General features: G+C 48.7%; 1 protein-coding gene across 1 annotated transcript; it reads right to left on the minus strand.

Moving 5' to 3' along the window:
* Nucleotides 1-4,401: 4,401 nt before the first annotated feature.
* Nucleotides 4,402-26,755, minus strand: LOC128277323 (small conductance calcium-activated potassium channel protein-like). The gene is made up of 10 exons (XM_053015769.1): nucleotides 26,654-26,755; nucleotides 24,646-24,962; nucleotides 24,459-24,563; nucleotides 16,532-16,667; nucleotides 9,024-9,134; nucleotides 6,369-6,496; nucleotides 5,764-5,833; nucleotides 5,429-5,530; nucleotides 5,183-5,355; nucleotides 4,402-4,723 (listed from the first exon to the last, which is right to left on the minus strand). Exons 1-10 carry the CDS (start codon nucleotides 26,753-26,755, stop codon nucleotides 4,402-4,404), a joined length of 1,566 nt encoding a protein of 521 aa, XP_052871729.1.
* Between the last annotated feature and the right edge of the window lie 170 nt (nucleotides 26,756-26,925).

The raw sequence follows: 26,925 nt of genomic DNA on the forward strand, positions 1-26,925 counted from the left end.
AAAATAAAGCCCGTTCGGTAACCTTAACAAGTCCAGTGAGTGAAGTTAAAGGGCACAGAAACAAGGAAAGGGCCCACAGGGATAAACTCTGGAACATTGGTGGACATTGGTATAGGTATTATATTTCATATTTCCGGTCGCCTTTCCTGCCTCTCTCTCTACCGACACATGACCCGGGACCCGTTTTGTTCTCTCTCTGTTGCTGGTGCTACATGTTCTTTAAGATAAGTTAAAAAGGTTGGTTGTATATGTGTTTGTGTTAAAATTTGAGAATTAGGTCAACAGCGTTCCACCGATTTTTGGTTGGTTTGTTATTTGTTAGTTTTCCAGTTCCCCCTCGGGTTGTTTTTAAATTTTTAACATTTCTATACGCGAAAGTTAGACTTTCTGCTTCTTTGCCCGCCTCGACATCTGGTGTGCGACATTTTATATGTTTCAGAACTTTAATGCCCTTGCTTTGGCCCTTGCCACCGTATTTCGTATCGTATTTCCTATCGCTTTCGATAATTTAGTGTCATTATGTGTGTTTTTCTTTTTAATGTTATAGCTTCTAATGAGTTAATGGTAAACACGGTAAGGCTACTTCATCGTTACTTTTTCGATAAAAAATCCAATTCGACTGCGATCGGCTACGATCGATTGGCGCTACGATTTTGGTGAGATTGAGAGTGCGCTAAATGCCCGACGCTGGTCATTCGATGTTTTGCCACGAATCTGTGGCCTCTCTCGGTGTGCGTGTGTTTGTGTGGGTTCTTTATCAAGACTCTTATCACGTTACGCGCGATACCACACGCCATAGTACGTTAGAGCTTATCGTTTTTGCGTTGTGGCATCCAGGATTCGTCCAGGAACTCGCTCGCTTCCGTTTTGCTAGTAGAAGAGTAAGGTAACGGCGTACAACGCTCTCCTAGGCGCACCACCCTTCAGCGCACCGAAGGCAAGACATTTTAAAACGATTTCTGAAACCAGAACTGAAGCGGTACGAAACCAAACCACACACGCGGTTCGCGGGCTGAGCTTACACGTGGCCTCTATTCTTCGTTTTTTGTCCACGTCCCCAGCTCACTGTTGATTTGTTACTAATTCGTTGCGTGTTTTATGTTTCACGGGGCTAGGTTTGTGTGTTTGGTTCCATAATCAGCTGCTGTTCGGGGTGTTGTTGGTGTTTCCTTGTGTTTCGCTTTTGGGGAGCTTGGCCAGAACATAAATTCACTGTTGCGTCTCTTCGTATCTTGATCTAAACGACTAGTGCTGGCTGGCTGGCTGGCTGGGTGTCGGTGTGTTTAGGCTCCCATCTCTCTCGAAGGTGCCGTATTAGTACTATGAAGGAGGCTGCTTAGTGGCTATCACGGATTCAGGAGTATTTAGATTACCTATCTCTTCCGCCCTTAAACGTAAACTTATTGAATATTTAATCTTTTTTCTTCAGGAACGACCTAGTTTCTGTATTTTTCTCTTTCCTCCCGTCACTATGTACTTAATTACCGCACTTTTGAAAACAAACCACCGGGGAGCACCTTTACTTAGGCACGGGAAAAGGCAAGAAGAAAGTAGAAAGGTACTACGGTACGGAGAAACGGAGTGAAAACAAAACGGAACAAGGAGCTAGGATTACTGGGTAGGGTTCAATTAAGAGGAACAAAACAGGGGAAAGAGCGAGTTGGTAGAAACTACCGTAAGACACATCAACGTATGAATGATTTTATAGAGCCCATCGTTTGGATCAGGTTAAAGTCCGGTGTGTGAGAAAACGGTGCGTTCGCTCGATGCCAACGGTTGGTCGTCTTCGAAAAGGGGTACATTGATTCCTCCGTTACGTTATTTAAAGCAATATTACCAAGACTTTCTTTTTATATGAGCTTCTCTCTCTTTTCTCTCGTTTTAAACATTTACTATGGCACCCTACGGTGGTCCAACGACATGGATAGTGTCGGATAGTGTATTTTACTATACACGGCCAAACTCATGAGCATTGGGTAGCTATCGGGAGGGGAGATGTTTTTAATGTGGAAACCGCTTGACCGGTACCGGGCTAACGCGGTCACCGTACACGCTACAGTCGGTGAAGAATTCTTTTGGTTTGGGAGGGACATTATGTAGTTCCCGATATCCGATATCGATCTTATTGAGCTAATTATCTGGCTTACGTACTAAGTATGGGGATAGGTAATAAGAGAGACACAGAGAGAGAGAGTGTGTGTGATCACTTGTTACTACTGCTGCTGCGCACCTCGTGCGCCAAACCTCCCCTGTACCTCCTCCTCATCGTTCCTCCTGGTTCTGCGAAATGCCTTACGGTGCCTTCCGTACCGATCGAAAAGATCCAAACGAAAAGCAGCACAAAAAGCATAAAATGTCTCGTTTTCTTCGATATACAAAGCTAAAGCCTTTTTTACCTCAATTTGTTCGTTTGTTGCACAGCCTGCAATGCGTTTGTGTACTCATCTTCCATCGTTTGTGTGTGTAAGCATTGTGTGAAGGGAGATCGAACGACGAAACAAAACACCGCTTGGAGGATCGAGTTTACGAAGGATCGTTACCCACGGAAGTGGTTGCTGTCGGTTGTCTTCTTTATGCAAGGCACTTAAATCAGAAAAGTGAGTTGAAGTGAGTGGGAAGAAGCTAGCAGTGAGCAGTGAAGGGAGATCGGAAAAGAGTTCAAAAGATGGTGGGATAGAGGAGAAATTCTGTTGAAGAATCGCTGTTTTGTTTTGCTCGCTCGTGTGCGCTTTCGCTTTCAAGAGGGGCAAGCAACACAAATAAGACGCTACATGGCGGGCGCCTAGGGCACCGCACTTCCTAACGATATCGAATCTGCAATCTGCAAACTACACAAATCTTATCGGGCTTTCGTTTCAAATTGGAAAATATTTCTCTCTCGGCTAAAATACGGTTTGGATACGCTTTTGCGCTGCTTCACTACGGAGTCGGTTATCACATTACGCAAGGTGTGTGTGTGCTAGTCCGGACTAGACCCGTTCTTAAGACTGATATTGATCAACACGCTAGCAAACATTGATTTGGTTCAGATTGGACTGAAGCTAAAGCTTAACCGGATTGGTGCATGGTCGTTTGCCATCTAATCCTGGGGGGGCCGAGTGGCCCCCTTCAGATGGGCTTTCTTTTACTTGAAAACTATGCTACGCTTATGCCGCTTGCTAATTGGATTGTGTGGGCTTTGCATCCTTCAGTGGCGTGCAGGATCTTTTCTCTCGATTGACTGTCCTCGAGTATTAGCCTAATGATGTGTTCAGAAGAAAAATGCAGAGATCGCATAGTTGGGAAACCAAACTTTTGCTTGGTGCGATCAGTCACGAAACGTAGGATCGTCCAACAAATGATAGGGTTATGCAGATGGATTGATTAGTTCTAACAATTAAATCAACAAAAACGAGAAGGATGCACTTGAAGGCCTTTTCACACTAAGAAATGCTTCGGAAGATCTAGAGCAGTCCTGGATCTACGATTTGGTGAGCTTAAACTAGAAGAAGTTCGAACAACAGACCTCGACCTGGCACAGTTCTTGATGTTTCCACGTGTATCACCTGCCATCTGCAGCTTCGCTACAGTTCGCTCTTTTCCTCCGGTCCACCTCCCAAAAGACCCGTGACTTACGCTACTACGAGCTATCGTGTTCTATCATATCCTTGTTTGTGTTGCTGTAAAACTGTTCCCCATAAACGCTCTCCCGTGGGCCCGCTTCCGGGGGATGTCTTTTAGCTTCGGCTTCGGCATTCCCTCCCGACACGAAACCTCGTGTTCCCAAGAGAATCTAAGGACCTTCTACTACGCTGCACACTAGGGGAGCAGCGAACGATCGTTTCTAGACTAGAACTGGGGCACTAGAATTGTCTACACGCCTAGTCGGGCGTCCAACAGGTCGGACAGAGAACTAATAATTGGAGGTAACTCGGCTACTCCGAGCCTCTACACAGGACGAGCTTAACCTAGGGCTATCGTTAAACAAGATATGCTCTCAGCTACATCCGTTCGATTCGATTTCCATCGACCTCTGTCCACCTGTGGCGCTTGGTGTGCGTTGTGGTGCTGACGAACCCGGTCATCCTCTCTTACACCTCTACTTAATGCCGTAAAGCTTGGTAGTCCGCCCTCCTGCTACTAATCTAGTGCTTTTACTCCTAAATAGTCTTTTTTGTTGTGTGTTTTTGAGTTCCTAGCCACTGGGCCACTGGCAACGCTCGCTCTCTAGAAGCGCGTGGCACGTTCGCGTTGTTTGGTGAACTTGCTGCCGGCCGCCGGTCCCGGAGTGCCGCCCGGAGTGAGACTGCTGGCCGAGGACGAGCAGAGAAACAGATCGGAGGAGAAGGATTCGGACGTGACTGGTACCGTGGTGGTCGGTTCCGGTGGCGTGTAGTTCGAGATGCGCTCTTTGGGCTCGATTCAGCTGCTGGTCCGGTGGCACCCGTGGGATGTGTCGCCGGTGGAGGACGCGGTGCCGTGGTGGCCTGCACTGCCCGCAGCGAAGGCCGGCGCCACCGGACCGTACTGCTGCAGGCTGCTGCTGCCTCCGCCACCGACGTTATTGGCTACCGTGGAGGACGTGGCGGCGTACTGGCCGCCACCCACTAGCGCCACCGCCGACGAGGTGGTCGGCGGTGGCAGCAACGTTTCCGGCACCAGGTGCGGTGTGCGGCTCGAGATGGGCGGCAGAATCGGGCTGGCCGGCCACGGGTAGGCGGGCGTCGAGGACGACGGAACGCTCCTAAAAGAGAAACTGGTTTACGAAACCTTGATGAGCAACACACAAAACACCGAACATCGACTTGGAAGCGGGGAACGAGAGGCCCGTCGGTTGCGGTCGGGGTCGGCCCCGAGGTCTGTGGCACTGGCCGTTGGAGTGGTACGTGGTAGTGGTGTTAGTGTTAGTGTCATGTATGGGTGATTGGCTGGATCGGCCCCCAACCGACACAGGACCTTGGTCAGGCCACTTGGCCACTTCCGTTCTGACACTTCCAACCCGGTATTCGGTCCGCCACCGGACCGTGCACGACGACGATGCTGGCGACGGTGGCGGTGCTGGTGGAACGACGGTCTTTACTTGGTTCATGGTTCATGGTTGGGATGGTTTTTGGAGCACACACACACACACACAGCGGCGGGCTGAGGCCGGGCCGGGAAGGTCTACGAAAAGAGGAAACTTTTGCGGCATGCTTCACGGTACCTGGAGTGGGGCAGCATGAGCGGCGAGCCGAGGGGCGGCGCTGGCGTCGGCAGACCGGACGACGAGCCGGTGACGGCGGCGTCCGGGTGCAGGAAGTTGCGCCGTTGGTCAACGCGCTCCTGGTGCTGCGTCAAGCAGCGCGTCAGCACCTCGGGAAGATTCTCGATTTGCGTCTACAACGAGGCCGGGAAGACATTCCGGGTTGTTAGAGTGCAATCAAGGAGTGGGCTCGAGAGCCATTCGTACCTGTAGTGATGCCAGCTTGTCCTCCAGGCTCGTGATTCGCTCCTCCAGCGTGTCCTGCCGGGTCGACATGTCCGAAACGATCTCGTACACGGTGTTCTGTGTCTGTGGGGTAATGAAAACGGTTCCATTAACGGTTTCCACTCAAGAATCGAGGAGTGTTACTTTGTGGTTTCGGTGTAAATAAAAAGTCAGTGACAGTTTGATCGTTGTGATCTGTTGTCAATTAATCAGCCTACTAAGTGATTCGATATCTGTCACCGAAAAAACGTTACGACCGCATGCGATAGAATTCGACTAATGAGGTCACGGATCCGCGAAGCAAAACGCTGGCTTACCTTTGCCATATCGGTGATGGTGTTGGCGTTGTCCATCAGCTTACGCTGGTCCATCTTCACTTTGCGAAGTCTGCCAAATGAAAAGAGGATTGAAAGGAAAAAATACTCAAATGATTGACGAGTTAACCGGGCACTGTCCCGGGCCCCGTCAATTATAGTTGGTCGGAGATGCAAATCGGTTTTTCCCGATTTGAATGGCAGAATAATGTGCCGCATTCAATGCGCCGCAAGTCAGTTCCGGTGCCCGGGGCAACACTTCTGCTTTCGAGTGTGGTTTCCCTCCCGATGGGGAGGGGTTCATGACGGTTTGACGTCGGGTTGATAGCAGTCGACCGGAAGTGTACGACAATTGCAGTTCGCCCGAAGCGATCGAGCTAATCAACGGGATCGTCACCACAAATGGCGATGATGTTGTGGTGGGCAGAAGTGGGTTGGCAGAAGATTCTACTCCGGTCCCGTCCGGAGTGTAGTGCTTCCGGGTCTTCCCGGGGGCCAGAAAGATGCTTACCACAAACACGCAATCTGTTTATGAGATTTATGTTCATCCCGGGTGGCCAACGCTCCGAGGTGAGGTGGCCACTCCGACTGTGTTCGATTTTACTTACGCGTAGATGGCAAGCAGAAACTTTCTCTGGTGCGTCCGGACTCGGCCCGGATTCACTCGCTTCACCAGCCGGGTGTGTTTGTAGATGAGCCAGGTTTCCCGTAGCACGTTGGCGGCTGCATTTTTTAGCTGACAAAGGGGCGGGAGCGAAAAGAAACAGGAAACATTGAAGCATTGTTAAATGACTGCACTTGTCGGCTGGATGCACCATAAATTCCCGGAGGACAACATGAAAGGACGTTGAAACGATCTAATCCCTGATCTCTGCTCTCTGAAGGAGCTCTTGTTCGGCGGGAGGTTCAACAGGAATGATGGTGTTTTTCGAATGCCCTGAAGCTTCGGTTTTCTTGAAATGTTTTTATGGGGATTAGAAGGAAAATATCGGTCTCATTAAAATCTGCTCTGTGGACTTGCTACTCTTCCTGGTGTTTGCTTCCTCGGAATAGATGGGCAGAAAATGAGGAACTTTAATCTAATTTCGGTTCCAATTGGTCCCCCAAGTTTTCGCCACAATATATTCCCATAAAATGAAACGATTTCGGTCCCAAAAATGATTTCATTATGTTTACTGTCCAGCCATAAACCCACTTAAGCTGTTGACTCACGTTGATCACGTTCCATCCAGTTGCTGAATTGCACCTCTCCAAAACTCGGTGGCCTACCTCGTAAAGAAGTCCTTCGGAAAAGTGCCCAACTCGACAAACAAACAGACAGACAGCGCTCCGGGGGTTCCGAAGATGTATGGCCAAGAAATCAAGGAACCATTCAAGGTTCGGTTCGGCCAAAGGGACGTCCCATTAAACTGAACGTCCGGGCGATGATAGGAATCGGCCGTGGAAATGAAATGGCCGTCGCCGGTGAGCCCCCGTGATCCGGTGATAAGTTTATAATGAAGTGGAAACCCCCGCCGCTGGTGCCCGCACTCCGCGGCGGCCACTATCCTGCGAGGTGGATTAGTGAGGCTCGGCAGGGACCGGGTTGATGATGACACCCGACCATCGTTAGGTCGTTGTTGTGGTACAAATGGATACGCGCCCCGGGGAACGGGGCACCAGGATGGTGTTTACCGACAGGACCACAAGTCACCGATTTCCGTTCCGTCGGCCAAAGAGGTTCGACTCCCACAGCGGTAATTATTGTGCCGCAGAATGAATGGGACTGTAATTTTTCTTCGACCATACTGCTGCTTTTTTCTTCGGCCGCTCCCCGGCTCGGTAGTCAAGATGTCGCCGGTCGTTTGTCCTGTCCGGTATCTGATCGGACTCTTCGGACGGATCCTGAAGGTCCTGTCACGACGCCGGATGGCAAAATATTATTAATCAAAGTGGAACTCACACTTTCTCTGCTACTCGAGCTGGTTTGCCATCGAGAGGAGCCTTTGTAATCCCTGCCTGTCATTTGGATTACCCTCCTGGAAAAGTGTACGGCGGAAGGCAGAAATTTCTATACTTTAGTCAGTCTTGAGTCTTTAATATCAACAGATTATAAAAGGGTAAAATAAACTGTTTCACGGAAAGTTAGCATCACTTTCCAAATCACGGCCAATCACTTGCAGCGGCACCCGAGTCCACAAGACTCGGCCCTCTCATCAACGACAGCTGACGACGACAGACGGTTAGCTGAAAGTTATGGGCCCCAGGTATCGCTTTCGATCCCTACTTGCCGCAAGTCCGCATGAAGTATCGTTTCGTTTTGTGGTCCTTCGAATTCGACTCTTCGAAATCCGTGGGCCGTTCCCCCGTATTCAACCCGACCGGGGGTCGGTTTAGCAGTGGCCTCGTTAAACGCACCGTCCTTACGCCGGAAATGCAATCCGATAGTCGACGGGTCCGATAGTTTTGGCGGTGGACTTGCCGAAAAACAGAGGTGCAATGATGCAGTTGGTCGCCGGAAAGACTCGGCTCCTTGGTGCAGGACCGACCGGAACGAACACAGTAGTGGAGTGTCCCATTACTTAGTCGGCGGCTACAGTGCGGTGCTGTTAGTATATGTGGAGGACCCTTTAACGAAGCCGGTCCATCGTGTACCTCAACAGTTAGAGCCACGACTGTGGCCAAAAGGCGGCGACACGCTGCGCTGGTTCGCACCATCTGGCCGGGCTGGTGTGTGCGGTGGTGCACCAGGAAATTGGAACTGTTCGGCTGCTGGCAAAGATTAATGGACGGGAAGGACCTCGGTACGCAACCCGCATCCGTTCAGGTGCGTTTGAAATTGAACTCCGCCGTTCCGCTGAACACGGATCGCTCTTGTTCCGCGCGATGGATAAATGCACCCGATCCGATCCGATCCGGTGGTAATGTGTCAAAGTTTAGGAAAATTTGTTCGCCTTCGCCACAAAACCGCATCGTGTGTCGTGCATCTCGATTGATTGCCGATGAGCTTGCGTTCAATTCAAGAGCTTCGTTTTCATCACTTTCTGTCCAGTCGACCTGAGAGGTCGTCGATAGGTCCGGAACTCGACCCGAAGGGCGAAAAGAATCCAAACCACCCTGGCGATCGGCCAACTCAATTTACGCCGTCGCCGATAATTTGTCCGATCTGGCACGGAACGTGTGTAAATTGTTGCTTCGCCCAGGCCATGTGTGGCGACTGGAATATTGTTTTGCCGCCGCATTGGCCCGGTTTCTGCGCCAGCGAGTGCCCGTGTGTTACTTACCCGTTTGGTGAGCTGCGTGTCCATCATGAAGTTGTGCACGTGCTTTTCGGCCCGCGTGAGCTCAAGCTTCCGGGAGACGACCGCCACCAGGAGGGCCGTACAGCCGGCACCCTGTCGAGGAGGAGCGCGGTCCAGTCGCAGGAAGAGAGATAGACAGAGAAACACACAGAGAAGTCCGATTAGTTCCCGATTCCGATCGATTTGGTACCGTGATTTGGGTTTTGGCCACTGCCGCTGCTGCTGTTGCTGGTTCTGCTTGTTTTTGGTGGCCAAAACCTCGCCCAAAAGAGCTTTTCTACTTTAGTTTATTGCTCTCTACTTTTAAAGGGAAAGTGTGTGTGATGAGTATCAATGCGTACGTAAGAGTTTCTCGTGTGTCTTCGTGTGTGTGCATTTTTGTGGTGTGTTTCGTCTCTGCTTTTGCGCTTGTTAACACTTTCCTAATGGTTTTTTTTCTTTTGCGTTTGCCGAGCGTTCTGGATTAATTTAGGGCACCAACGGAGTTAGACTGTTAAAGTGCTGTTAGTTCCTTGTTAGTGGCATCCCGGCCCTCCCGCAAAAATGGCTCACAAAATAGTAAAAACAATGAAAAACCAATAAAAGTAAACGAATCAAGAATTCACTCCACCAAAAACCGAGCGCAATCACGTGGCGCAGCGAGCGAAATGAAGAAATAGCGCAAAGCCGCGTTGCTGCGTTGTATGTTGTGCTGCGTTATGATGTTATTGGGGGGGCCTTAAGTTTGATTATGTTATGCTGTTTTGCCACGCACCCATGCCCTCTCCCCGCTCGCTGCAGTGCAATCAGTTGCGACGTCGAGGGGCCCGGCCGGTAAGTGCGCGCCCGGTCACGGATTTTGAAGCATAAGTGAATTCTGAGGGCTTGATTTGGCGGCGGACCCCGACCCCGAGCATGTGTGTGAGGAGGGCCGTGAATTGGTGAGTGTCAAGAAAGGTGAAAACATCGGCAAGCGCCGTGGGCCGTTTTCTTCTGTTACGTACTCTTCGGCGAGTACGTGAAGGAGTAGGTGGCTGAGGCTACGGGTTAAAAGCGCACCGTTTCCGGTTCCGGTAAGAAGGACTTGGGTTGCCGTTGTTTTTGTTTCTTTTACGGGTGCAAGATTTACTGGGCGTGCGGTGGATCGTCGGAAGCTTTTTAAAAATGTAACAGCATGTTCATCTCTCGCCGTCGGATGTTTGGGAGGTGCTGCTGCTGATGTGTTTTTGTTTGTCATTTTGCGCCCTCACGGAGAACTGTTACTTGTTCTTGCGAACACTTGCGTTTGATTGCTTCCAGTTGTTTTTTTCTGACTGCTCCTCTTGGAGAAAAGGTTCGACAGTGAGAGGTCCCTACGCTTTGATGTGCGTAAACACGTGCTCTACGCGAGCAGGCGTTTGAGGGGGCTCCAAAAAGAGTTCCCACTCTGGGGAAGGCGGATTATTCGGTTTAAGGCAAAGCGTTGGCCATTTGCACCATTTTCCTAAATAGTAAACGATGAGATTCGACGCACAGTTTGCGAATAACATTTCGTGATATTTTTGGCGCGGATTGGGCCCATGATAGATTGGCCGGCAAATTCGATCCAGCCGCGCGCGGTCCTGAGTGTTATTTAAAGAATGCTGCGTCGGTGAACCAGCAGACGCAATAAAAAAGGCTACTTTATTATTAAATCTTCCGGGCCACCGGGGACCGGGCACATGGTGCAATAAATACCGACGCAGATAGCGATCTGCCCTTTAGAGCAGAGCAGCGCCGGGTCCCAAGCGATGCGCGGCTGGGCGATGTACCACACATCCTGTCGACCGTGCATGACACAGGGACAGGGAACACACTACATCAGCCAGACTGGGTTGGGGTGCTCCCCGAAAGACGAACGGTGGCCGTGCGCGCATATGAAGCAATGAATATTTACAAGAATGAAGAGATTACGGATCGTTCCGACCGAGACCAGATCCAGAAAGGAAGCTCACGGTTTTCTTGCCGCGCGTTTATCTCGGGACGCCGCCCAACACACGCGCCGGTGCCGGTGCTGGAACCCCATCCGGATAGGAAATCGTTTCATAAATCAAACACTCTCTCTCTCTCTCTCTCCGGGCTGGCGGTCGCTTCGCTATCTTGGCCAATTGATCAGAAGTTCTCCGTTTTGGGCCAAGAAAGCGCGAACCGAGAATGGTGAAAGCGACGACCCACAAAAACAACGCTACGTGTGGCGTCATCAGCGATGCTCGCCGAGTGCCGCCATTACGCGATTATCTGACGACCAAAAGTTATTCCAAATTTACGTGTCCCGTGTTCGCGGGCGGGCTAAAATGTCAGCGTGATTCGCGCGAATAGCGGTGACTATCTGCCCGGCGATGGCTGAGTTGAAGTGCTCGGTCCTCTTATCGGTCCTACTTACTCTCGACGGTGATGATTAGACGAGTTGTCTTTCGCCCGAACGACCGTTTTGGGTGGCAAATCGAGACGTAGCCCCGTCAGGAATTGTATCGTTACCAGGCACACTCGACTACAAAGGATCTTCTTCCTGCAGACAAAATAGAGCACGTGGTCCGGACTTCGGCTCACTTTGACACTTCCAGGCTCGATTGAAGAGGATCTTCGCCTTCCGATTCACACGCTTTTACGCAACCCATTTGCGCCCTGGCAGAGGGATTGTAAATCAGTGTTCATTAATATCGTTTATGGCGTAGCCGTGCGTGGCGTGCCGACTTGAAGTGTGTGGGCGCTCCATAAATTCTTCACTCCGAGGCTTCCAACGCAGGGTTCGCTATTGAACTTTCCCACAATCTTCAGATAGTTTGCTTGGCGCACACGTACCCGGTGGAGGTTGTCACAACTCTAGCTATCTACTCGTACGCCTGTATCACCCACTGCCACCCCCAGAATGGACCGATTTACATAAATTTGCATAGTTTTCCTAGCCGTGTGCCCAAAAGGCAAAACGAGCTCGTGGCGCCCTCTGCTCGTCAGATTACACTTCAAATAATTTATGCCTTCGTCGGCCCGTTGGCTACTTGGATGGTGCGCGGTATGTGTCATGTGTATCAATTTTCGGGCCACTGTATCACTGGAGCCATCCAAGCGAGCCGCGCTTTTGCTTCGGTTAAATGTGTTTGCTCGTCCCTTTTGTTATTGAACTGATTTCTGGGGACCGTGGGACCCTCGAAGACGGTCCAGCATTCCCTGCGGCTAGCAAGACCCGAGATTAGCAGCCCGAAAAGGACGGACCGGATTGGAGTGGCCCGGGTTGGGGTGGGACCGTTAGGCTAGAATAAATGAATCCTGTCTCGGCAGACGGGGGCCAGTACAACAACAAGTGCGATTTGGGGCCCAACTTGTTGAGAGAGAGAGAGCCCAACGACCGCAGCAGCTTCTTCTGACGGAGACCATCGGTTACGAGGGCACCATCATCCCGTGATGTCCTTGCCAGCACGCACCCAGCACTTGGTATGCAACAAAAGACACCGGGGAGGCCATTTTTCAGACGCGGAGCGACTCATTTCGGTTATCTCTGGCTCTCGGCCGTGGAGAGCCAGACGCAATAACCGGCGATGATTGCGTGTCCGACACACAAGCTGAGACTGACTGACGGGTGTTCATCTTTCTTTCGCCGCACACAAAAAGGGACGCCTCCAAGGCGCGCTGATGGATGGTCCAACGCCAGGCAGGGTCTGAGCCCCTGATGCAGCAGTGCGGAGATTAATAGTGGCGCCAGGTGAAGGATTATACACCTTTTTTCGCACCTGCGTACGTGCGCCACATATGGCGATGCGGAAGCTGCTGCAAGGTGATGAATATGTCAAGAGAGAACGGGCGTACTGCGGTCCCAACCGAATCATCACACCGAAATTGTAAAAGAAATGGGCGAGAAAGATGCATCATCGTCATCGTCGGCTCTTGGCGAAATAAAAAGACCCCCATCCAAGTCAAACACGACAACAGGTAAAGCATATGTGACCATACGATTAGTAGGTGCTTATCGCCGCAATGTTAGTACTCAAAAAATTGGAATGTAATGTAGGTTAATTAGGATACGAAAGAAAACCAAATAAACGCGCATCGCGTGTAACAAAGCAGTGTTTTAAGGCTCAGAAAAAGGGTTCTCAATCATCGCAAACATAAAATTAGTAAATGGAAATTAGCGAGTTTTGGGTTCGATTTTCCTGTGTGTTGTTTGATCAATGTTGTGCAGTTTAATTTTCGCTTCTTATTCATGCTATGTTTGTTTCACGATTATAACCGTTCCGAGATCGATGGCGTGGTTTGAGTGTTATCAATAGTTTAATTTATGCTTTTATTGCATTTACGTCTTTACACGATACGCAGTTCAGGTCAGTTCAGCATTCGACACAGCGAGCAGAGTTTGCAGCACGGTTTTAGTGAGAAAGGTTGTTCAGAGAGGTGAGCAAACGGGTAACAATAGTAAGATTGAAAGAAAGTGAGACACAACAACGAAAGTCCCAAAAAATCTTTTCTCGCGTTCACGCACACGCGGGAGTTTGTGTGAAGATAGAGAGAGAACTGTGGTGAAACCAAAAAAGTAAAGGCAGAAGGAACTGCAATTGGAACAGAAATGAGCAAACAGTTCAAGGCACGTTTGGGTGAATGTTGGGTGTAGAAACTTAACAACAAAATTGTGTACAAACAAACAAACCGTGTTGTTCGTGGGGTGTCGTACCAGCAAGTCGAGTAAGAGGTAGTAAGTTGAAGTACGACACGAAAAGAGTAAAAAGGAGCTGAAAAACGGTGTAAGCAATCATATTGAAAGTGGTAAACAGATAGCAATAGTGAGTGTATTAAAGTGTGTGTCTGAGAGAGAGAGAGAGCGAAAGAGAGTTTGGAATAAAAGAATCACAGTAGAAGAAAGAGAGAGAGAGAGAGAGGAAGAAAGAGAACGGAAAGAAAAACAAAGATTGTTGTTTACGTTATTCAAAACTCACCATAATACCAGTACTGACTGCAATGCCACGGCCACAGTACGTGTTGGGCACGATATCGCCAAAGCCAACACTTAGAAAGGTTATCGCGATTAACCACATGGCGTTCAATAGATTGGCATGCTCTTCATCGTGAAACCTGTAGACACAAATTGTTGGCAAACCAAATTATGCTAGATTTGTTTTTTTCGTTTCGTTTCGCTTCGTTTCTTTTTTGCACGCACGCACGCTCTTTGTTGTTTTGCGGTTCTTTATTTTTTTTATGTCTATTGCGATTCGATTGTGGTTGTTTTATGTTTTCTTTCGCCAGGTTAGGGGGGCGCAAGCGGTGAGTCGTTTTTGGTTGATGGCAGAGGGTAGGCAAAAGAGAGCGAGAAAGAGAGGGGAAAAGAAAGAGAGCGGTGGTGGAGAGAACGAAACAGAACAATAGGTACGCGAGAGGTAGGCGAAGGGAAGAGAGAAGGGGGACACTCCATTCGCGGGCAAGTTGCGGGTCAGTGTGTTCGATGAGGTGGATAAAGAAAATAGAGAGAGGGAAAAAGAAGAGAGACAAAAAGGACGTAGAAAGGGATACAGGTAAAGAAGGAGTGGAAGAGAGAGAGGCAGAGAGAGAGAGAGAGTGAGAGAGAGAGAAAACAATAAGTAAAGAAGAACGATCAAGTCAATTTTCCGGGGCCCTAACGTAGCAGAGTCAGCACACCCTATGGTTGCTTTGATCGAAAGGCTGAAAAAGCTCGCCTATTACGTATGCTTCCTCGCGTTGTGCTAATCTTTTCTACTTTATGGTCCTTTATTTTTGGAGGACGTTTTCTCTTCGACTGCTCTCGCTTACCGGGAGTCGCTTTGATGTCGCGCACGGTACCATGCCGTGCCTAGAGGGTTGGGACGAAATTCGATAAGTCACACGGTAAGCGGTTTGAAGTTTGTACAGCAAACGATGTCAGCCAAAACCAATCAATCAACCAACCAAACCAAACCAATGCAAAGGTTGCACGCGTGTTACACGGTTGCGGCAGCGAACAGATATTCGTGAGTCACATCAAGTATTCTCTGAGAGTGTGTAGTATTTACTGTGTATCGAACTGGAAGTGTATGTGTGTGTGTATGTGGGTGTAGTGTTACTGTAAGTTGAACGAAATGAATATGAACAAATTCGGAACTCGGAACAGGCTGGCGGCCACTGTCCGGTCCGGCAAACAGAAAGCGGCACTAGAGACGTGAGTTAGAAACTAAAGCGAAGTACAAAACGGAAATAAGCAAACAGACACGAACACAACAGACAGAGAGAGAGAGAGAGAGAGAGTCGCGTGAGGCAAACAAATAGTAGCGAGAAGGTTCGTTCTTCACCGGCCAGGTGTGTGCCTCCCGAGACTACTACACGACGGCCGGCGAAGGTAACGTGTCGGTGTCGGTGTTTGTGTGTGCAGCTCACTGTGGCAAAATACAAACAAAAAGAGGCAAAACAATCACAAATCACGCGCACACTTTGCGGAGCCGACTGCTAAGCCAAATTGGTTTATTTATTCATTTCTTTTTTCTGGCCCCTACATACCTTGGTCCCCCAAGGCTCCCCGGGCGGACAGTACAACAATAAACAAAACGGCAACAACCCATTCAAACAGACAGACAACAGAAGCAATGGCGACATAGACAGAGGACATAGAGAGAGAGAGAGGTGCCAACGACGCACGACGACGGGCGAGTGAGTTACACGAGTGTGACACAGACAGGGACTCACGCACAACAACTTTGGCACGAAGGGCCGCTGTGCAAGAAGTGGTCGTGATCGTGTTTGTTGCGCTCCTTTGCGTTGTGTGAACCAAACAGCAACGACACTGGTATCCATTATAAACGGCCGCGACGTCAACCGAATCGGGTCCGGGATGTTATTAAGTTTTAACCCACTGGGCCGATTGGTTCACGCGACGGACCCCCGAAAACCCCCTCTCTAGGCCTCCCTTTTCGGTGCGGGTCAAGCTCGATGAGTCAGAAAGCTGACCTGTCATTTTGGGACCGAAGAAACTTGAAACCCAACGCTTTTTGGTCACTCTGGACCCCACCTAATCCCCGGGTGGTTCCGTGTCAACGTCGGTTGACAGCAGATGAAGGCCCAAACTGCGATCTTCATCCTTCTTTGAAGTGTAGGTTATGCTGTTTCACTTTGTTTGTTTAGTTGGGTTTGTTTTGAGCAATAGTGGCAACATCAGCAGCAGCAACAGCAGCAGCAGCAGCAGCAGTAGTAGGAGTGGTAGTAGTAATAGGCGGCCAACACGCGCAGTATATAGGCGGCCTCGTAGTCTGATCGCGTGCCATTGTTTCCCGGGCCCACGATTGGCGGTTAGTGTCAGTGCGTGTGGTGGTGATTAGAGTGTTTAGGATCTCCCGGCAGGAGACGGATTGACCAGCCCCGGCGTCACTGTGGTTAGTGGTGTGCGTGTTTGGTCTCTGTTGCTGGGTTCCGTGTGGGTGCGTGTGTGTTTTGTTTGCGGTGCGGCCCTATCTGAGGTCCACCGACTGGAGGTGGTGGTTGTTGTTGTGGCGGTTGTTGTTGTTGTTGCTGGCTCTACTTACCACCATTCCGCAGGTTAGCGTGATGCCCCTTCCGCAGTACGTGTTCGGGACGATGTCTCCATAACCGACACAGAGAAACGTGATCGCGGTTAGCCACATGGAGTTCAACAAATTGGCATGCTCCTCGTCGTGAAACCTGCGCCGTGTTTCCCGCCGGCCGGTCGGTACCGAATGAAATGGGTCGAATGGAAAATGGTTCGAGAGTTTGGTTTTCGGTTTTTGCTACGTTTTGTGTTTTCCGGTTTTCCGTTGTAAAACGATCGTTCCGAACTGACAGGGAACTGATTTGCCCGTTTTCTTATCATTCCCCCCCAAAATGTATTTTGTTTAATTATTTCGTGTGTCACGACGCTCTGTGTGTGTCGGCTTAAATCGAAAACGAGAATATTCGATGCCAACAACGCCAAGAGCGCGCCATTTTGATCGTATTTTGTAAATTGAACAGAGAAAGAGAAAGAGAGCGATTTGCTCAATCACTCCGAATGTAGCTCTTTCTTTGGCCTAGCCCACTAGACACACGGAGTCCGAAAAAGGACCCCGAATCCGATTGCTCAAAGGAGAACAATTATGCTCGGGTCGTTGCAACCGAGAACCGTCCGCTAGGTCGGTGGTGTCAAACGTGATACACAACACTGTGGTTTCGTGGTGATGGTGTTTAGCACGACAGTAAAAGAGAACAGAGTGTGATATATAGAAGAAACAACGAGTCTGTCAACGATTTGTACTTGCTTTGTACTTGCGTTCAGTTTGCAGTTTTAACGTTGTGATGCGTGGGTAATCGATTCGAATGAATATGTCGTTGCCTGGGGTTTGATTACTGGTCTACTAACCGGTTTTTTCAATAAAAATTACGCATCAATCCTCACATCAACATCTTCATTCGAAGACCCCACACAGGTTTACACCGAGAAAGGATATAGTAGACAGATAATAGTAGTAGTAGTAACAGTCAAATGTTAAGATACATTGATTCGGATATTTGACACTAACTATTACTGATAAGCGTACACAGACTATGTGGAAATGATACAGAGAAAGAGAGAGAGAAATAGAGATAAATAGAGAAAGAGAGAGGAAGATTGATAGTGGCCCAGGATCCAGGCCGTTGATACCGAATACAGGACAGGATGTTATGTCACATTCATCATCATTATCATAACAAGTATGTAAAGATCGAACGAACGAATGTACACATTCGGAGTTTCTCACATACACACATACACACATACATCGAAAACATTGGAAGGACTGCAACAAAACAATTGGCTTTCCGGCATCACACACACACACACATCGTGTAGAATGTATAGTTACTAGAATCGGTAAGGTAGAATACGGTAGACAGTAGATGGTCTTCGGGCGAGAATGATAGTGGCACGATAAAAGTTGGGAAAAGAAAAGAATAGCTGCAAAATTGAAGACGACTTGCGCAGAAAAGGTGAAGCCAAAGCCGCTGAAAGATGATGGAAAATTGGAAAATAAGAAAGGAAAACTGAATAAGAGCGAAGAGCGCAGTAAAAAGGAATTGAAACGAATCGATAAACAAATTAAAATTAGAAAGAGAACAAGAAACCTACGAATCGGAATGTATAACGCGTAACGCGTAACGCGTAACGATTAAAAAAAAGCCTAATCGGAAGATCTCAGCGTAACTCGGAAGAGCCCATGGAAGGAGGCAGCTCTCAGATTAGTTCCCTAAGGCACGTAGTGTGGCCAGCTGAGGAGGGTGTGACCGTGTGCGTGTGGCTGTGGTTGTGGAATGTTTTGCGAGAAGCACCTCTGTTTTGGTCGTTTGGGGATAAAACGGTAAATTCGAATCGTACCGAAGCAATAAGCAAAGCGTAGCTCTACTCTACGAGGCGCCCGCCATTACTCCCTTGTTTTGATACAGCAACAATCGTAGGTTCGTGGGATGAAATTGATTGATTATTGTGTCTTCGTCTGCCTGTGCCAACGTCCCTCAATGATCATCGCTGTTTTGGACCGACCATCATCTTCGTTCGGTCGTTTTCATAACTCGACGTTTCCGCGACGTCAGACGACGCTCGGTCGGTCGGTCGCTAGAACTCAATAATGTTGAGGGTCGCATATTTGATTTCTGGCGACACTCTGGCTCCGACCCTCGGGGCACTGTTGCGTTGCGTGTAGTTTATTGTGCGCTCTCCGTTTCTTTTTTACGCGTGACGTTATGTGGATTTGGCTTGCAAAATTGTGACCCCGGCCGTGAGTGGGCGTGCAAGCTGTGCAAATATGAATGAAGTGAAGCAAATTGGGAGGAAAGAAGCCGAAATTAGGTCGCCCACTCCCCTTAGCTGACTCATATGATGGATATTCATTATACGACCTGATCACGCATATTGCGCTGCGCTTTCTTTCCGCCCTTTAGTCTACGCTATCCTTGTTCCTCTCTCTGTCCCGAAGGCTAATAAAAGATACGCCGATAGAAGCGGTCTCGCTTGCGGATATGTGGCCGATCCAAGTGTGACGGTCGGATCGTTTTTCCTAATCCAACCATTGCCGGGTTTACGAGCCGAGCTGGTGGTTTGCTACCAACGCTTGTTGAATACATTTTTCCACGTCACATCTGCCGGCATTTTTTCGTTGGTGACCGATCGCCTGGGTCGTAAAAAGGCGCAATACGCGCGATGTGACGCAGGAATGCCAAGCGTTTGTGTCGCGTTTCGGTTCGCTCACAGTTTTGCGAAATAATTAGCAAAAACACAACCAACGAATGAAGCGCCGAAAAGCGGAGTTGACAATGTTTTGTTGTTACCAACACTGTGCTCAGATTAATTTGGGTCGAGTGCGAACGTGACATTATGGCAAGCGTCGTGAAGTCGCGCGGACAGTGGTCAAAATATGTAAGAATTGTAAAAGTTAGTGTGTTCTTTTCGTGTTGTGTTTTCGTTGCATTTAAATTTTCATTACGTCAGCCATAACGTTAAAGAGCCAAACTCTCGCCGGAAGCGCTGGCCGCCGGAATCGTTATTTTGTCCAGCGTCGCACAAATCGAGTTTATTGAGAGGCTGGTGGAGGTCAGAAGGGCCGGACCGCCACGAAAGCGGGGGACCCGTTCGTGTATTGACGTTTAGATGAATTAGTCAGCTTGCTGGGGTCCTTCACCGTAGCACATATTAGCCCCCGGGCAAAATTACGGCAAACACAGAGTCGGACCCCATACCGTTCATTTGCATAAAGCGTTTCCTCGGAACTTGTTAATAATGTTGCCGAACTTTCTTTCTGGGGGGGCGAATTTGGCAAGTCGTTGATTCTCGGTCCCTTCGTTTTGGGAACTGGAAATTTATGCTGCTTGTGCGAGATTTTCTTTGCTGCTACGGATCCCTAGCCACACACTTTTTTGAGTCCTCGGAACATTGATTTATGCTGTCTCCACGCTTACATATTCATGATGCAAATATGAATGTAGATTTCGGTTTAATCGCCAAAAATCGAATCGATATGTCCTTTGGCGAAATATAGTTCATAAAGTGAACCAATGATAGTAAAACTGTTCTACGATTTTTAATTAAATATGCAATCAATAATTTAGCCAAACTGATCCCAGAAACAGGTCGACTTAAGCGTTATTGCTCTTGTTTGTTTCTACAATCCATAAAGCACCTTCAGCGTTCAATGTGCGGGCAAGGCCCGGAGCAACCGCTGTGACTACCGGAAACGGAAGAAATTTATCTAAATAAGAACACAACACCGTAACGGGACCCTGCGCTTGAGGACGCAGCCCAACCGTGACCGGTTTGCTGTTCAGGCGAACGAAAATCAAATTGTCAATAGACTGGGCCCCTTGCGGTCGAGTGGAGCTGCTGGGGTCGGCGTTACGGTAGAAAGGACAGATGCAAGGAAGCGTAGAACTGGTGTAAAACGACCGGAAAAGAAGCGTCATGCTCGGGCCCGTAGAAACTACATTTTAATGGTGAGTGACAATCAGCACGACAGCTGGCGGGTTTCCGGTCGACCATGATGAGTGTGTGTGTGGTGTGGTCGGACAGCAAACCGTTAAGCTAGCCACTCGTCGAATGGATACCCAGTCCGGGGCATGAAGATTTAGGTGGTCACTACTGGCTATTAATTTAATCATCAAACGGAAGTGGTATCAGTCCGAATTGAATTAAATTCGATTCGAATTAACATTTAGAAGATTTACGGCTTAGTGTTGTGTGACCGACCGTTGATACGAAAGATTATATGGCGGCCAACGTGCATTTGTTTGGAGCACCAGGCGTCTCCATCGCCAACACGTGAAGCACCCGGCGCCTCCATCGGCGTCGGATGTTTGTTTTAATTTAAAAGTGTTCGCTCCATTCTCGTTTCTACCGGTCTTTCCGGCTCGGTCTTGACAAGTTAAAGGTGTCGAAAAAGTAATTCTAAACTAATTATCACCCACCGCCACTTTACTGGGCAAGAGGGCAAGCGCTTAAATGTTTATTTTCTTTACATTTTCGGGTGCGTCATAATGTCAAGTGTTGCTTTCGCAACGGGCGGCCCGTTCCTTACTGATGCTGAAAATGAGCATTCCGTTGGGGCAGTGAAGCGAATTTGTTTCGGCGGTTCCCGGGGGGCGGCCTGCCTGTCTATGGCAAATCGGGCAAAAAGTATTGATTTCTTGTTCCCGTTTTTTCGCTGACACGAACGAAGATTGACGGTTGCAAGAATGTCGGACCGAAGCGATGCAGCTGCTGCCGATGCGAAATAGTGAAACAAATTGCACTCAAGCACACGACCAGCCCGCCAGGCTTCGAGGCAGACGACTTTCAAGATGGATGGTGATGGATTGGTATAGTTTGCTAGTTTGCAGCGATCTGGAGCTACTTTTCTTCACTTTTCGACACGAACACCACTTCCCGGCAGCTGGTACACGGTCGGTGACGGTTACAGGGGTGTCGATGGTTGGCCCGCTTTGGATTATCGCCTCAAACTGGGGTGTCGATCTCGAGAGACAGCAAAACTAATAAGCTAATTTTTAATACATCTAATGAAAGAATGCGTCATTCTAGGAAAATGGTACCATCGCTGCGGGACTGAAATTGGTTTTCGTTCGCATTGCAAAAATAAAGTATTTTAACCTAAAACTGTGCGTTGGTTTGTCTGGTGTAGGGACGGGTTAGCGAAATGCTAGAGCAGAATAATTCAGTTCGCTGTAATTAAGCAATTTATATAACGAGATGCTCATTTTAAAAACAGACGTACCAGGGACAGCCACTTGTAATTAGAATTCCTTTACAAACCCGACACAAGGGGTAGATAATTATGTCGCAAACAGTACATTATGCTGGCGCTTGAAAGAATCTGCTGGTGCGAGAGATCATCAAGATGTCGGGCCACCAAGTGACGGTGGGTTATTGTGCTTGATGCAATGCATTCACTGTTTCAATTCTATGCACGTCTTTTATCCATCACGGGTCGGGATAAGCCAGACAAGTTTTTTCCGCTCTTCTAGAGCCATACGCCACTAATTACTCGGTTGGGCAAAGATTGTTATTTAAATTCCAGCTTGAAAACGGGACGGAATTAGGCTGGCAGCTGACAGCGCACGAAATAGTAACCCAAATCCCGTGGAACAAGTCAATAAATTGGAAGCGACACTCGATCGTACAGGCCGGTGCTTTTCGATAAACGTTTTTCTGCAACATTAACCCCACCATGATAACCCAATTTACATGATCGGTGCGTGTTTCGGTCGTGGGACGGACCGATTGTGTTCGGACCGGTTTGGTGCTCAACCCTCAGCCTGCATAATGATGCAGGAAACACAACACTATGCTCGGTCTCGGTTATGTTGTTCACCGCGGCCAATCTATTACAGAATCGCGATAAGGTCGGTAACATTAGTTCGTAGGTTCGTGTCGCCGGGCTGGCGCTGTTTCCGGTCCGGTGGTTTCGTGACGACGGTTGGCGCGGCGGGCGATCGGTTACACCCGGACCGGGACCCGGAAACCCGGGGAATCATTTCGAAGTGTTCATTATTGTGTTTTATGGTGGACTGGATAAGCTGGATGATTGGACACGTGTTTTTTCGCCGCATTTGAATCGTTGCGATGCGATAACGTTTATGGCCACGCACGTGGCGGCCCGTGCCTCAAAAGGGTGCCTTATGGACGTGGGCGTAAACATAGTTCATTTTAATGTTTGTCGTTCTAACATTGGGTAGCAGAGAGGAGCGTATTTTGCACTTTGAATTACTATAAACTGTATGAAAAGAAGCTTTTGTGTTGGAAATCAGTTGACGATATGCATTGGGCAGTTTGATGTTGGTTTGATTGGTTTTGGCTGACTCGAGCTGAGCGTAGAATCAGGACCGGCTAGCAACTACTTCTCGGAGCGGGCGCAAAGTTTATCGTTTTTCTTATTCAATCAATGATGCAAATATGCTAAAAATGCTTAATGCTAGAGTAGGTATTACAATTTACATTAACTCACGTGACAGACTGAGTAATGATCGTAACATGTGTAAAAGAAAGAAAAGATGAAGATCGAGTGTGCACAAGAGGCCAAGATATTGGAGTGAACTGGAAGAGTTGAGTGCAGACAGTGTAGATAAAATTGAACATTACAACACTTTTCGACAATTGTTTTATCCTGATTGAACTGTTTCTCTTATCTGGTGCTCTAGAGCCCATTATCCTGATTCGTTAATTTAGAATCCCACCAATTTGAAGTTGAATAACAAATGAAGAGTAAACGTGGAAGAGGAACTCGTGCACGGGATGAAAGTGGCAAGATGTGTTACTCGAGAAAACAAACAAGCGCCTGAGAGGAACAGATCGAACAAGCACGGCGAAGCAATCGAAAGTTTCGCAAGAATTAGTATGCGGAAGCTACTAACAGGGCAACGGGGCAAGGAAGCGGCCGAAAACTACTAAGCGATGGATTAAGCGCCGAAAGCAACCCGTACCATTATCTGCTCGTTAGCCGACCACGAAAGCCAATCGGGAGTAAGCTTAGAAGTTGAATCAGATTACATCCATCACGAAAACTCATTAACACCGTTTGACAGTTATTATGCGGGACAAGTGTGGGACAAAGTAGGCCAGCAAAGTGTGTGTTAGCAGAGGAGGGATGATGAATTCTGCTGGACCACCCGCTAGCAACTGCGCTAAGCGAATGAAGACAAAAGCGACAATTAAAGCATTCTAGGGGTGGCGCACTACATAGAAAACTGGTTGGAACTAAAAAGACGACAACGATACGCCTAAAAGCATTCCGGTTCCAATCGAAACGAAGCATTGGTTTTCGTGTCTGTTGATTGTCAGTTGATTATCTGTGTTGTTGTGTGTTTGTGGTGTTGTTTAAAAGGGACCGCTTAAGTGGCGTCGCCCACTCCGATCTATTGGCTCTCTATCTACACAAAATGTTGTAGTGTTCGAGTGGCGACTGTAAACAGTGTGTGACGCGTGACAGTTTGGTTTGTTATTGGGGCTTGCTTTGCACAACCGCGCGGAACGAGGAAAATCGAGGATCAAAACTAAGAAGATAGACGACTAGGTGAACGATTTACTAGCACAACGCGCGGGATTGACTAAAGGGAAATACCGCGGCAGGGACAACGCTTGATTTGACGTTTTCTTTAAAATGGCACAAGAAAGATACAGAGGTATAGAGAGAAAGAGCGACATAGAGAGAGACAGCGAGACAGAGAGAGAGAGAGGGATGGGGTGAAATGAGAGGCAACTACCATGACACTGAGTTAAAGACAGAGATAGTAAAGTGAGAGAGAGACAGAAACAGAGAGAAAGGGCACACGTTGACAGAAGAAACAAATGGAGCGACAGAGTGGGACAGAGAAAGAATAGTAGAAAGAGAGAGAGAGAGAGAGGGGTAGATAGAGTGATCGAGAGGGTGAAAGAGTGAAGAAAGACAGAGCATGAAGGGCATGAGAGGATCGTGTAGTAGTAGTAATGGTAGTAATTACCTTTCGCACTGCCGCAGGGTCCACGAGGCGATTATCCACAGTGAAACCATAAACACGAGCAGAACCGTTCCGGGGCATATTGTCATTAGTGTTTTCAGCACAAATCTGCGAAACGACACAACGGGGACAACATCAGTTCCCGGGGGGGCTGACGGGCGGTGCGGACGCATGTCGTGCCGGTACGTACCGAGTGTTGAAGTTGATTCGATTTAGCGCACCTATACTACGCGACGAGGCATCGGTAAATAGTTTCGAATGTAACAGCATCACACGGCATATCAGGTACAAACGAAGGAACATTGGCAAGGATAACGCGACGTCGTACGGTACCAGCTCGCCCCCGATGGCTTTGTTCTTATTGGCTAGTTTGGTAGTCCATAGAAAGTAATATTGACCTGGAATGGGATGCACTGCGCAGATAAGTAATTCTAAAGTTATTTGGCTCATTCGCTGCCAGGTCATCGCTATTCGCCAGTCGTCTGCACAGTTATCTATCATAAAAAGCTGGCAGAAAAAGAGAGAGAGAAAGAGAGGGAGAGAGAGGGAGAAAGAGAGCGAAATATATCAATTTCTGTAAGACTTTTATACAAACTCTTTACAAAGCTGGAGGCACAAAAGAAAACGGAAGCAATTATAACTCCGTCGTCCTTGAGCAAGAAGTTCCCAGCAGCGGTCAAGAAAGCCACGCACTCCCACTAACCCACACACACACAGAGGGACCCTAAAGCTGCGCGCTACTATAAATAACTGATAATATAGTGACGGATCGTCGTCGTCCTTGGATTGGAAATGTAAATAATTAAAACAGTTGCCCGGCCCGGCTACTGACTAACTAACGACCGCCATAACTACCGGTCCATATCTCGGTGCTAAACCATTACACTTTTCATAGAAAACTCGGAACTTCCAAAGTAATTTCCCCCCCGCCGGGGTTCACCGGTTAGTCATTCGGTTTAATGTATTCACGCGCGGGTCCACTTCATGTCGGGAGCCCGAGTGAACTCGAAAAAGGCCACCGGGGTCGGGCCGGGCCGGGCGAATCGATTGGCCCGCTGGTTCCGATCTTATCGGCCCCGGAGTGGCCCGGGACCATAAGTGCGCCAAGTTATGCTCGCTGTGCGATAGGTTTTATCAGTCGTTAAAACACGTTAAATACGATCGCTGGCGCGCTAATTTCTGTGCCGTACGACCCCTTGGCCCATTCACTCCACGACTTTATTGGTCCACCGGCGACGACGACGGTGACGCTTTTCGGGCAATCTGGTGCCGAAAGGAAATGGACGTTATGAAAACATTATGATGCAAGACTTTAACCCAACGCGGGTTGCGGCCGAGCAAGGCGGAGAAAATGGTCCACAAAAATTGCTCCGTTTTGTACGATTAATAGTTGGCATTAGGCCAACAATTGCTACATCTTTGGCGGGCCCCAGGCCCAGGCCCGGCTGCCGAAGCCGGCCTTGCCTGGCAGCTGCATGATTTTGAAATTTTCATTAAGTCACTTTTATAGAGTCGTCCCGGCGGTCCAGTGCTCCTGTTTACTCGAACGACCGGCCTAGCGTCAGTTCGGTCGTTGCAGCGCTGCAACACGGCGACGGCGGTAGTCAATCGGCGGCGTCTGCAACGGCCGATGGGATATTGTTTTACACCCTCCGCTGTCCGAGGCAGAGCTAATAAATTTTCCAGATTTATTTACGGCCAACCGCCGGGGTTGATGGTTGACCGCTCGGTGGCCAGTGGTCCGTTATTAGCTTGATCTACGCCGGCAGCAGCACCAGCAGCAACTGCAGTAGCAGCAGTAATGTGTCAACAACCGCATACACTACAGCAGCCAAACGGAACTGGAGAGACATTTAATAAAGGCCGACATTGGCCGTCCCGAGAGAAGATTAACGGCCTGTGTCTGTGTGTGTGTGTCCCGCTGGTGGTCCACTACAAAGTCCAGTTTTCAATTAAAATTGTAACAGGATTAGGTTTTTAGGGGGGAGCTCCCGAAACAATGTTTGGAAGGCAATTTATTTTAAAACACAATAAAAGACGCCATTCGGGCGTCTGGCGACCACTCACGGGAATGCTAATTTTGCGACAGCCCGTGACACCGGGACTCCGTTCTTTGGATGATAATTAAAAGTTTAGAACCATGCGGACCCCCGCCATATATCCTTTTCGGAAGATGGCGTTTACCTATGGCCACTTACCTGAACTTCCAAGGCGTGGTAGGCTACGATAAGCCCTAGTAAAATCACAGTCGATACGGATATTAACGTTTTTAAAGCGGTCGAATAAAAAGATGCCTGCATAGAGAGTAACAGAGAGAGAGAGAGAGAGAGAGAGAAACGAGCCCAAAATGGCCCAAACACACTCATTAAACGTGATGTCGAAGAAGGGGCGGGATTCCGGCTCCGCCAAGGATAACGTTTGCACCCGATTTCGAACCGGCCCGGTTTCGTTGGCACGTCACCCAATTATT

Source organism: Anopheles cruzii, chromosome 2 (genome assembly GCF_943734635.1).
Source record: "Anopheles cruzii chromosome 2, idAnoCruzAS_RS32_06, whole genome shotgun sequence".
Lineage (NCBI taxonomy): Eukaryota > Metazoa > Arthropoda > Insecta > Diptera > Culicidae > Anopheles > Anopheles cruzii.